The sequence below is a fragment of the Chenopodium album genome, chromosome 13, assembly GCF_948465745.1.
Source record: "Chenopodium album chromosome 13, dcCheAlbu1.1, whole genome shotgun sequence".
NCBI classification, from domain to species: domain Eukaryota; kingdom Viridiplantae; phylum Streptophyta; class Magnoliopsida; order Caryophyllales; family Amaranthaceae; genus Chenopodium; species Chenopodium album.
In genome coordinates, this window is record NC_137846.1 from 55,146,071 (window position 1) to 55,158,592 (window position 12,522).

General features: G+C 34.6%; 1 protein-coding gene across 1 annotated transcript; it reads left to right on the top strand.

Moving 5' to 3' along the window:
• Positions 1–5,214: 5,214 nt before the first annotated feature.
• LOC145576999 (uncharacterized) lies at positions 5,215–9,820 on the top strand. The gene is made up of 9 exons (XM_081634699.1): positions 5,215–5,373; positions 5,460–5,642; positions 7,270–7,399; positions 7,494–7,574; positions 7,709–7,908; positions 8,121–8,216; positions 8,317–8,410; positions 8,543–8,656; positions 9,323–9,820. The coding sequence occupies exons 1-9, from the start codon at positions 5,302–5,304 to the stop codon at positions 9,424–9,426; spliced, it is 1,074 nt and encodes a 357-aa protein (XP_081490825.1). The 5' UTR covers positions 5,215–5,301; the 3' UTR covers positions 9,427–9,820.
• Positions 9,821–12,522: the final 2,702 nt, after the last annotated feature.

A 12,522-nucleotide genomic window follows, 5' to 3' on the forward strand; every position in this document is an offset into this window, starting at 1 on the left:
ATAAGAGTTAAATCAGTGCTACCTAAGTTTAATTTATAACTAAAATAAGTTCTAATAAGGGCTAATAAGTTCAGATAAGTTCAAATAAGATCAGATAAATTCAGATAAGTTAAGATAATTTCAGATAAGATCAGATAAGTTCAGATAAGTAAAAATCGGGTGAATAGAACACACCCTTAAGAAATTCCTTTCTTCATTCATTCATCTGATATGGCCAATTAAGGTCTTGATACAACCATTAAGATTTATGACAACATAGAGCTCAAACTCATTACCTAGAGTCAATGGATTCATCCTTAATGTAAACTCATCACTAATCACATAGACACTTAGTTACATCCAATGACCATTCAACTAGAATTTTTATACACTAGCTGTCTGACATCAAAACATAATAAGTGACCTATGGATTAGTATGATGATCTCATGTCAAAGGAAATATATTCATTTAAATCCTTATGAGAATATCCCACTTGACAGTTCATAGGTAATATTAACCATTGGGAATTCTCGGTTTGGTCCGTTCAATGAACTTATCTCCATATGCATCATCTATATATGTAACTTAGAGAATGAGAGTTAATAATATTCACCCAATGAATATTATTACATATATATTGATCTAACATTCTAACCGGATCATTAAAGTCATATCTTAATGATCCTACCATCAAGAACATATTTGTTAGGAACATATTTCTAACAAGCCTGCAAAATAAAGGACTGCCACCTGTCACCAAGAAGACCTAGGTATCAAGACAAGAGGAAAGGAAAATCAAACCAACGGCTTGATTGATACAAATAAGCCTAGTGGGTGTAAAGTGGTTCTCGAAGAAATTCGAGACGAACAAATGGATGTGGATAACACCACATCATAGGCGAGGGCGCATGAGTCAGCTAATTTGACAAATCATGTGTCGGAGCAAGCTAATTCGACTAGCGAGACTCTTATCGTCCCACTTGAATGAAAAAATTCAAAGAGTTGAAGAGAATAATTCTATTGTTGCTCCTACTCGTCGTAGGTTACTTAGAATAAAAAACAAACAGTTTGTTGAAATTCTGATAAACTGAGGATTCCAAAGTTTTCCTATTGGAATGTGTGGAACCCACAACCTACAAGCAAGCTTTGGAGAGCTCCAACTCAGATAAATGGCTTGAGGCCATATAACATCTAGAATGGACTCCATGTCAGAAAAATGATGTGTTAGTCCTTGGTAGATTTGCAAATGGGGTCAAACCCATTGGTTGCTTAAATCTATTCGGATTCTTCTAGCGATTGCTAAAATTTTTCGATTATGAAATTTGGCAGTTGGATATCAAAACCGCCTTCTTGAATGAGTTCTTGATGGAGGATGTGTATATTACATAACCTGAGAGTTTTGAAGATCCAAATAAAAAAAATCCTAGAAGTGCTTACAAACTTCAGAAATCCATTTATGGATTGAAGCAAGCATCATGAAGTTGGAATATACATTTCGACAAGGTAATCAAACAGTTTAGTTCCTTAAGAGCGAAAAGAATCTTGTGTATACAAGAGTTTTCTTAGTCTTGCATGTAGATGACATATTACTCATAGGAAACGACACACCAATGCTTGAGTTAGTCAAAGTAATGGTTTAAGAGTTGTTTCTATATGAAAGACTTGGGAGATGCCTAGTACATATTGATAATTAAGATCCATCAAGAAAGGTCTCAAAGGATGATTGGACTAAGTCAAGAGATTTATGTTGATAATATTCTTAACAAGTTCGAGATACAAGACTCTAAGAGAGGATTTCTTCCCATGTCTCATGATATTACGCTCAGTAAAACTCAATGGCCTCAAAATCCAGAAGAGTTGAAGCGTATGGATAATGTACCTTATGTGCATGTTATGTACAAAGTCGGGTGTTACATATGCCTTGAGCATGTGTAGCAATTTTCAAGCAAATTCAGAAGAAGTGCACTAGAAAGATGCTAAGAACAAATCCTTAAGTACTTGAGAAGAACTAATGGAATGTTTCTAGTTCATGGTGGCAAAAAGAATTGGTTATCAAGAGATATACAGATGCGAATTTCCGATCCAAAAAGACCAAGATGACTTTAGATTTCGATCTAGGTACAATTTCTGTCTGAATAGAGGAAAATGGGCTTGAAGAGTTCAAAGCAGAGCACTATCGCAGACTTCATGATAGAATATGAGTATTTGGCTGCAGTAGAAGTGGCTAAGGAGGAAGTTTGGATCAAGTTATTTTGTGACAAAAATGGTGCCTTTGCCCAATCAAAGGAGTCGAGGTCACATTACAAATCTAAGCATGTTGAGATGAAGTATCACCTCATTCAAGAGACCATTGGCTGGCGGGATGTCAAGATCTGCAAAGTTTCATGTGAGTGAGAATATCACTTATCTACTTACTAAACCCATTACATGGGCAAAGTATGAGAGTCATAATAAGGTTCTTGGATTGAAACAAGTTATGTAATTTAAGTTGTATATGTTTTGAGAAAACTTATCACATAAGTAATACATCAACTTGCAGAATTATGTATGTTTCATCATAAATTTATTATTTCTCTTATTTAATTATGGTTTTGATGTTAAATAAAATGTCCAAATAATTATGAATTAATGGGATCATCAAATACGTGATTTGATGAATGAAACCCCACAGGTGAACTAAATTCATAAATTATTTAAGTTCCTAGTTCGAAATCATTTAATTGGACATAAATTATTTCAATAAATGGACTGGCATATAAGATTTATTGAATAGTGCAGTTTCATGGGCTATAGAGGCATAGAGATGCTCGGTTAATCACATGGATATGCATGAATGATGCATGATCAAACTATGGACCTACTTTGAAGTTCAAGTATAGAGCTTCCGGATATATTAGTGGATTCCTTTGACATGAGTGGAGCATTGATTTCATTCAATGATTGATTTAACTGTGGTACATCCAAACGTCATCTCGTAAAAGGTGGTTGCTTTAAAAGTTGATTGGGAGTTTTGGTTGCCACAAGATTAGATTGAGTCTACCTATTTAATTAGAAAATGTGTCATGGCCTCTTGAAGAGGAAGAATTCAGAAAATTTGTGACCGCACTCAAATGTATTACTTGATAATCATTTGTTTTTGTAATTCTAACTCAGATTTCAAGAAAAGGTTTTTAGATTAATATGATCTCGACATCAGATGCAATCATATCATCAAATCGACACATATTGACTTAAGGAACTTGAATATTGCATACTTGTCTCAGACAAGTGGGAGATTAAAGGATTTATATCTTCGTCAAGTGCAATTAGTAGAAATATAATGGATCAATTATGGAGATAATTAAGTTTCTTCTTTTGTTTTGTCGTTATATCATAACTAGAGGTACTAACGATATTTGGGCTAGTAAAATAGGCCAAAGCCCAATTGAACGAATCCTATAAGGCCACACAGAGGGCCTAGATCGAACATAAGAGGAATAGGCCCATGATGGGTCTCATCACTGTAGGTGGCCGTCCAAGAGGTAAGGTTTGAAGGGTTTTGGGATTCCTAACCTAGTCTAATTATAATAGGATTATAAATAAATTAGGTGCCTAGGTTTTTGGTAGAACAATTTTACTGTTAATCAAACCCGAGCTAGCAAACACGAGACCTAACCCTTACAAACTCCCTCTCTCTCATGGCTTTCTCCCTCCTCGGCACCTGTGTGTGTGCACGGTGGTGGTGGTGTTTGTGGTGGTAGTCGGTTGTCCATAAAGATGGTGATCGTGGTTTTCCCCTTCACTCAGGTGGACGGCTCATTCGAATCCCGTGGACTAAGTAAAGGAGCAATGCTTGGGGCTCTATTCTCTCCCTGATTTGTCAATAAACTTGCTACGTGGAGGTCACACTTCAAAGGTATAATTATGTGATTCTTGTGTATTATGCATGTGATCTTGTTTTAGGTGCATATGAATATGATTCATGAAATTTCGCTTAGATTACCTATAATCCTACATTGTATTACTCTCAAGTTTTCTACAAGTGACTTGTTTTATTTAATACTATCACTCTAAAATTTCAAAATATATTTATTTTTTGGCAAACATGAACCCGTTCAGTTTATACCGTTTGTAAAGATCAAGAGGAAAAGTAATCCTATGATTGTAGAATCCTGCATGAATACGAAAGTACATGGAGAGACCAGATTATGTTGAACTGATTGAGCAAATCTAAATATAACAAGTGAATGAGGTCTAAAGACTATAGGTATTGTTACAGAGAATAACAAAAGGCAGTAGGCTTTTCTAATGAAAATCAAACAGATGAGAAAAGCCACAATTTCTAATTAAAACACCCAGCATTTTTCGCAACAAGCAATGTATATCAATTGGAAAAATCTTCGATACAAAAACTTCATTTTATAAATGACATTGTTGCCTGTCTATGAGACAAGTGAGTAACGTTTATTGTACGGAGTACTTGTTGTTTGAGTGTAGCGTCACAATGAACTTGTCTTTATTTGAGAAGTTGGAGAAGCCTCCTTGAATGTTTTGATACAAATCTACTAACTTGGCGCAAAGTAATCCTGAGATTTTGTTGTCACTAAATCCTTTCCGGCCTTCCAAGCACCGTGGGGTTCAAAAATTAAGTCGACAAGAGTGAGCATGTTTATTGACATGGTTATTCTCTAAGGGCGATTCTCAAAACTTAGCATAATTCTAAAAGAAGATACTAGGCCATTAAGGTTGGCAGTGTCACATTTAATTTTTGTTTTGGTATGTGAATATAAGGTACCCTATCAAACTGGAACCTTGCACTGGTAATCTAGCATGGGTTAGTAGGTAAGACCCTTTGGAAGTTGAGGGAGAGTAAGCGAATTCTCACCTTCAAATTGTGTCTAATGAAGATTGGTTTTTACTAATAAGATTGTGTTTTATTGACCAAATTTTACTACTAGTGTTAAAATGAAAATCTTAATAATTTTAATGTTGATCAAAACCATATATATTTATTAATATTGGCATCAAAAGTTGATCAGATTTGGCTAGACTTGATCCAGAAACTCATGTATATGGACTCAATGACTTACGAACAACATGATTCAAGCACCAATTAAACCCAACTCAATTGGATACGACTTGAACCCACCTAGAACCCCAATCAACACCTCTACGACACTATGTAATACCTAAGTAGCCTGACGCTATAGAAGTTCCAATTTAGATTTTAGAGGCACAAGCTCATCATTTCCTTTTCCTCCCCTAAGTTTAAATAGACAAACGATTTAGGGTTCCTAAAACCCTAAACCCTAAAATTCTCAAAACACACAGAATCAGCGACGATGCCAAAACTCCCTGACCACCTCGAGCTCAAGCGCACTCGCGTCTCCTGCAAACTCGATGCTCCTAATGACGTTCTCTCTCTTCCTTTCTTCAATTTCTTGTAATTTTTATCTTTGATTCTATTTTCTCCATTATTAATGGCGTTTTTTGTCAACAGACTGAATCAATTTTATATTCTGGAGCATATGCTTCAATGGACGTTGATAATTCGAGCTTAGAGAGTTTCTTTAAGGACTTCAAAGTCGTTGTCAATCGTCTTACTGAGGATGAAATTGAGTTTGATATGATTGGTATTGATGCTGCTTTGGCTAATGCTTTTCGACGAATTCTCATTTCCGAGGTAAATTATTCATTTTTGGGTTAAATTATAACTTTATTTTTGTTTAATTTGATGGTTATTATGTATGTCATCTATTTTGTGAATTTTTGGGGTTTTGATTCTATTTTTGTTTGATCCTTTTTGAATTTTTATGTGTGGATTATAATTCTATTGTTACTTATGAGGATTGAGTCTTTGGATATAGAAAAATGTACTTTGTATGTTCGGAAATAATAGTCACATGTACTACCACAAGACGTTGGAAAAAAGTTTTCATCTTTGATAAAATATAATATCCGTAGTAGAGTAGTAACTTATGTTTGGATTCGGAGATACCGATAAATGGGGAATAGGTTAGGAATGAGCTGATTATTATGACCATTTTTCTTTCTAGTAAGATTTGTGTTGTGATGTATCAAGTTTACACCAATTGTGGGAGTAAGAGTGTGGCACAATTCAGTCAGATACTAAACATTATAGTGCATAATCTTTAGAAATTGGGAAGAGTTTCCCATGATTGACTAACTCAAAATTAGTTGAAGACTGAAGTTACAGTGGTTTTGCAAACAAATAAAGAGGTTGCTTAGCAGGGGTATTAACATCAGAGGAACGAGTTTTGATGAGAGTGTAGATGACAAAGTGAGGATATAAGAAAAATACCGAAACTTTGTCTCCTTGTTTGAGGTCCACAATACAAGTTTATAGGCTTTCCTGATACCCCTAGCATAAAATACAAATTTGATTTCCTAGAAGATGTAGTAAGTGAAAGGTTGCTATACCAGAGAATAAGTTCTCTGTCTTGAGAATTTGAAGAGATTTTCCAAATCTTTGAGGAAAAAATAAATCCTCGTGCCCTCTCTGTAAAAAATTTTAGGCAATGAAAAGACCGCAAATTAAACCGGACAAGAAGGTTTTATAAGTTCTAGTGCTGGGTAGCCAAGAAGTTATTATATGACTTGTCCTCTCAAGGAATGAACTGAAAAGGTTGGAATTGTGTGTACTAGTTGTTAATTACACCAGAAAACATTATATAGATGAAAATTTGAATATACCCTTTCTATGATTAGTTGATTACTCTCACATTTACACTAGCAGATGAAATTGACTTGAATCATGGTGTAGAAACGAGGTAGAAGAAGAGAATTTAGGGGAAATGATAGTTGATTGTGATTTGGATTAAATTATCAAACTGAGCATACACTCCATACCTTTTAGTGGTCGGATACAAGCTAAAGCAACGTAAAATTCACTCAATACTATTTGATTTCCTTCTCCTCTAATCTCCTCTATGTACGGCAGTTCCCCCAATTTCTCTTATTGGCTCTCCTCTCCAAGCTAATCCTAACCAACTTATCATGCAATACCATAATATTACCCCCTTCTGTATACCCAATGAATTATACAGACTATCATGGTACATGGTAGCTATACTAACAGCATTGTATGAGTTTCAGGATTTCTTCTGTTATTTATTTCAGAGTTGAGGATGGATGATGAATGATTGAATGTATTATATTTTATGTAAAGCTAGATTGTTTCATGTCTTTGAATGTGGCTTATGTATTATTATGCATGGTCGAAGTTGGAAACTTAATGACTTGGTGATTTCTGTGTGAAAATTAAATTGAACTTTGAAGTGTTATTTTAGGTTCCCACAATGGCCATTGAGAAGGTTTTTATAGCAAAAAACACGTCAGTGGTTCAGGATGAGGTTCTTGCGCACAGATTGGGGCTCGTTCCCTTAAAAGTTGACCCGAGGTTATTTTCTTATAAGTCAGGTATAAGCTCTATGTGTTTGATGCTGATAACAATAAGTTTATGAACTTACCAAATTTGTTTGCCTTTAACGATATAATTATATATTTTTTTTAGAAAAGGATGAACCGAATGAGAAAAACACCATTGTTTTTGGACTTCATGCCCGTTGTGAACAAAAAGAACCACGGCGGTCAGGTATAACTTTGCTACTATCCTTAGGGCATATTAGGGGTGTGCAAATTAGTTTGTAATTTGTACTACCTGTTCACCTTCATTGATTCATTTGCTTGTGATGCGTTTGAATAATGATTGCTATCATTTTGCTGTAGTCAAGTCAGAAGAACTGAATTGGTTGCCAAAAGGGAGTATGTTCTTATTGGAGATAGAAAATAAAGCATCAAGTTCAACCACGGCACCCAAAACTTATACTAATTTTAAGTCGAGCCAGGATGGGCTACCTGAATTATCAGAAAATCCAATTCTTCCTAAGTATCCTGATATCACTTTAGCTAGGATTGGGCCAGGACAGGTAGCTTTCATATCTCTTGCTTTCTGTATCTGCTGGTAACTTAATCCATTGAGTTTAGCAGCTTGTTACTAAACTTACTTAGGTAGTTAAATTAAAGATGGCAGTTTGTCGATTGAGTGATGCTTGTCCCCTTGTGGGATGCTTGTTCACAAACTCCTTTGTGAAGTCTTGATGTTTAATTTTATCAAATGTCAACTTTGTCATATGTCCAGGAAATTGAACTTGAAGCACATGCTGTTAAAGGTGTTGGTAAAGAACATGCAAAGTGGTCCCCAGTTGCGACTGCTTGGTACCGGATGCTTCCTGAGGTAAAATGCCTACAATGCTATCTGATCAGCCCTCCCCCCCCCCCCCCCCCCCTTCTTTTTTTGTGTGGCTATACTGATATCATCAACTTTTATGGCATAGGTTGTTCTCTTGCAAGATATTATTGATGAAGAGGCAGAAAAGTTGGTACAAAAATGTCCAGCTAATGTTTTTGACATTGAAGACACTCCTACTGGTATTGTGCTCTTCATATTACCACTGCACAAATGATTTTGTGCTTTTTCTCGGATATATATGCCCCTTCCCCCCCCCCCCCCCCCCCTCCTTCCTGCTTTTTGCTTCCTTATCAAAACTTGCGCCTTAACAGGTAGGAAAGCAACAGCCCCACGACCAAGATCCTGTACCCTTTGCAGAGAATGCATTAGAGGGGAAGGATGGGACAAATATGTCGCTTTGCGGCGTAAGAAAGATCATTTTATATGTAAGTTATGCTTATCCAATAATAAACTATTTTATGCTTAAAAAATGTTGCCTCCTGTTATTTTCTAGCTGGAATTACACTTACTAGGAAGATTATTGTATAAGCTATAGATTTCTTGTGGAATACTACTTCATTCAGCAGCAAGAAATTTTGTACTCCATGTATAGATGGAGAACTGGAGCCTAAGGTTTCATCTTTGTGTGTTTAAATTTTCAGGGAAGTTTTTCATTGAGAATTACTTTTTATCCATTTGGGTTCTGTTATAGTTTCAAGTTTGAGAAGGTGCATTATGAGCTGAGAGTTCACATTCCTGGGGCAACTATGTTTTCTGTTAACGAGTCACTGTGGACTATGGTAGGCTTTTTACATTTTATGTTGTCATATCTCTTGTGCAGAGGAACCAAACCCTCTTACTTTTGAACCATCACTCGCCTCTAGGCGTGCAGGATAAGTTGTTTATCCTTAATGACATTCTTAAATAGTTCGCGATTTGAATTTTGGTCTATTGAGTGATAAACTCTTGGTGTCCAGGCAATTGCAGTCTAGTATTAGGTGTGGCATTGATATATTAATCTTTCTTCCAGTCCTGCATTATAGTAAGAATTTTTTTGAAATTTGTATATTAGAATTATGGTTTGGAGTTAACTATATTTGTTTTGCTCCCAGTCACTGTTGAATCAACTGGAGCGTTGTCTCCTGAGGTGCTATTTACCGAAGCTGTGAAGATCTTGGAAGACAAGTGTGAACGTATCATAACCGAACTGTCATAATTTCACTTGTATCTGTGAATCAGAATATTGGTTGCAAAACATATGCTTATCAAGCCAAATCATTAGGAGTCTTGGAGGACAATTCCAATCCTATAACCTCTCCGGAGCACTTCAGAAAACTGGAAATTAGCTGTGTAAAATGGGGTTTTGGTGGTTGTATAGATATCTCTGCCAAATTCGTTTCAATCATTAATCAGCAAGACAATTAGGAATTTTAATAGCCAATGTTTTGGATCGAATTTTGTGTGGCTATGTTCTGGTCCAAACAAGAACCTGTACCTTACATGTAAAATGGCAAGATTATTGATGTTAAACCTGTTATGGATAATGCTTGCTTTACTTAGCCATTGTTATTTCACCTGCATATCTCAGCTAAGATGTGACAAAACTCGAGACGTTACCTTATTTTGAGGTACGCTGTTTTCTAAACTACTTGTGAAAGATTGGTTCATCCTCGCCTGTTCCTTTTCATATAGAGCCATTTTATTTTTGGCTAGGTGCTTTGCTGCCAAGACCATTTATATTGAATGATTTTGTTTATATAGTTATTGAAATACTTGTATGTCTTGCTGAGCGCTGGCTGCCTGGCTACTGCACATGTAAATTTTACACGTTTATTGTTATTTTAGCACATTATATTAGAAGTATTCTGTTATGTACTAATGTCATATTGTAGTAGTTTGTGTGTACCAAAAAAAAAAGAGTATATTGTAGACTTGTAGTAGGTTGTTAGGGTTCTGAGTTTGTCACATGAGATCTCAGTTATACATGACAATTGGGGGCTAGATTCTTGTCCACTTGATTGGCTAAACCTCAATAATGCATACTTTTAGCCTTTCATTTGGAGAGATTCAGATCTAATTTTGTAAGAAAATTACAGCCCATCCTACAAAAAATTATTTCGTACATATATTTGAAATGCCATATGCTCTTGCACTTATAACCTAACTTGGGACCAATGTCTCCGCTCCCCCCCCCCCCCTCCCCTTCTCATCCCCACATCTCTTCAACGGAGCCATAATCAGAATGGTTTTTGACTTTGACATTTCAATATCTATCTATAACACATTAACACACGTACTCGAATGTTTTAGGAAGGTGTTGTGCCCTAATCGATATCTCTGCATCTCTTCAACGGAGCCATAATAGGCAAGCTGTTCTTGACTAGGGTCTGTTCTGTTCATATTATTTTCACTTATTTCAGGTGTAATAAGTTCAGTTTAGGAAAAATAAGTTCTTGGGTTATCCAAGTACAAATTATAACTAAAATAAATTTAATAAGGTCTAATAAATTCAGATAAGTTCATAAATTAGATAGATGAAAATCAAGTGAATAGAATACATCCTAGCTAACGAAGAGGGAATTATTGATTGTTATTGCTAGTTGGCCATGTGATGATAAACATATTGGGATTATAGTTGTAAAGGCTATGTAACCTATGTGTTTTCCTATAATGAGAAAATGTCTTGCCTAAACCCTAATTAATAAAGAGGGCTTACCCTTAATGAATTAGTTTGTGTATTAAAAAGAGTGGTCCCAAACAAAGAAAAAAAAAACCTTATTGTGAAAGTGTCACCCAACTTAATTAACAGCTTTTTCATTAGAATTATTGTGTATTGTAAATCACTAAATTGTTATACAAAATTAAAGTACAGTACAGCTACTTTGAGCTACTTTGTTGTTGATAAGAACTTAAGGTTAAGGATTAATGGGATCTTTGTGGTTGTGGCAATTTCCAACGCAGCCCCCTCCACCCAATCCTGATAACTATCACTTCATCATCTTCATATGTTGTTGTCAATTTGCCACATTATGTCCCCGATTATGTGATTTTTATTATTTCGGTTTTCAGTTCTCCTGACTTTTACTTATCTTATTGTTTATAAAATAAAAAAATAATACTATTATAGAAGGTCTTTTTTACTTGTGCACATCAGATTATCAATTGTCATCGTAACATATATTATAAAAAGTAGAGATGATGAAAATAGATGACATTTAAGACGAACTTTAATTGAAAGAATTGATACAAATAAAGGGGTAAGAAATATAAAGTTTCAAGCACACAAGGGTCAATTGGCTATAATAACCAATGACTCAAAACTCGAAACTCCAAGTTAAGCTATTACATGTACTATTTAAAGACATTATTACCCTAATCTAAACATTTAGCCATTTTTTTATTTGGAAAAAGAAAGACTAATCCTTATTTACCTGGATTACATATGTGCCAAAAAAATAAAAATAAAAAAATACCGTATATTTATTTATTTTTTTAAATTTTTTTTTTTTTGGAGTTGTATATAAATGTATGCACATGCATTGCATGTGGTGGTGCCTCGTATGATTAAAAACGAAGGGCATAGGATTCTATTGTATGACCTTAATAAGAATTGTTTACGGAAAACAAAACAATAGATACTGACCACTCCAATCTTAACATTATTTTGGTACAAATCAACAAAGATATACTAGTGTTATACATACGAATATTAATATTATTATACTCATATTTGATCTTAAGTTTGTCTTAAAACTCTTGTTTATCATCACTTTTAATTTGTCTAATTTTTTTTAAACAATTACTTGTATGCATTTCTAAACTCCCATTCATAACATTTTGTACGTGTCTCACTAATTAACGTCTATAAATAATCATGCAAAAAAATTTTGTACAAGGTATGTACCATACGTTGGTACGAGTAATTATTAGTTGACACGTTTTTAATGATAACTATAATTATCTTCTAATTATCAATGAGATAAAATTATATAAGAAATTAATATTTTGAATATATACTCATTAAAAGAAATCTAACATATTTTACATGATTGTTAAAATACATTTATATTCGTTTAAAAGAGTCTAAGTTAAAATACAATAACTAATTTGAAACAAAAAAAAGTATAGATATAACAAATAAGTATATATTTTGAGGTTGAAGTGATGAAGTAGTGACATTGCACGCCCACCTTATATCCCTGAGGTTTTAGGGATCAAATATCGTGAGACTCGTTTAAAGGATTTCGCTTATCCTCTCAAATAAGCCCCCTTCTTCTTAGCATTAATATATATATATATATATATATATGTA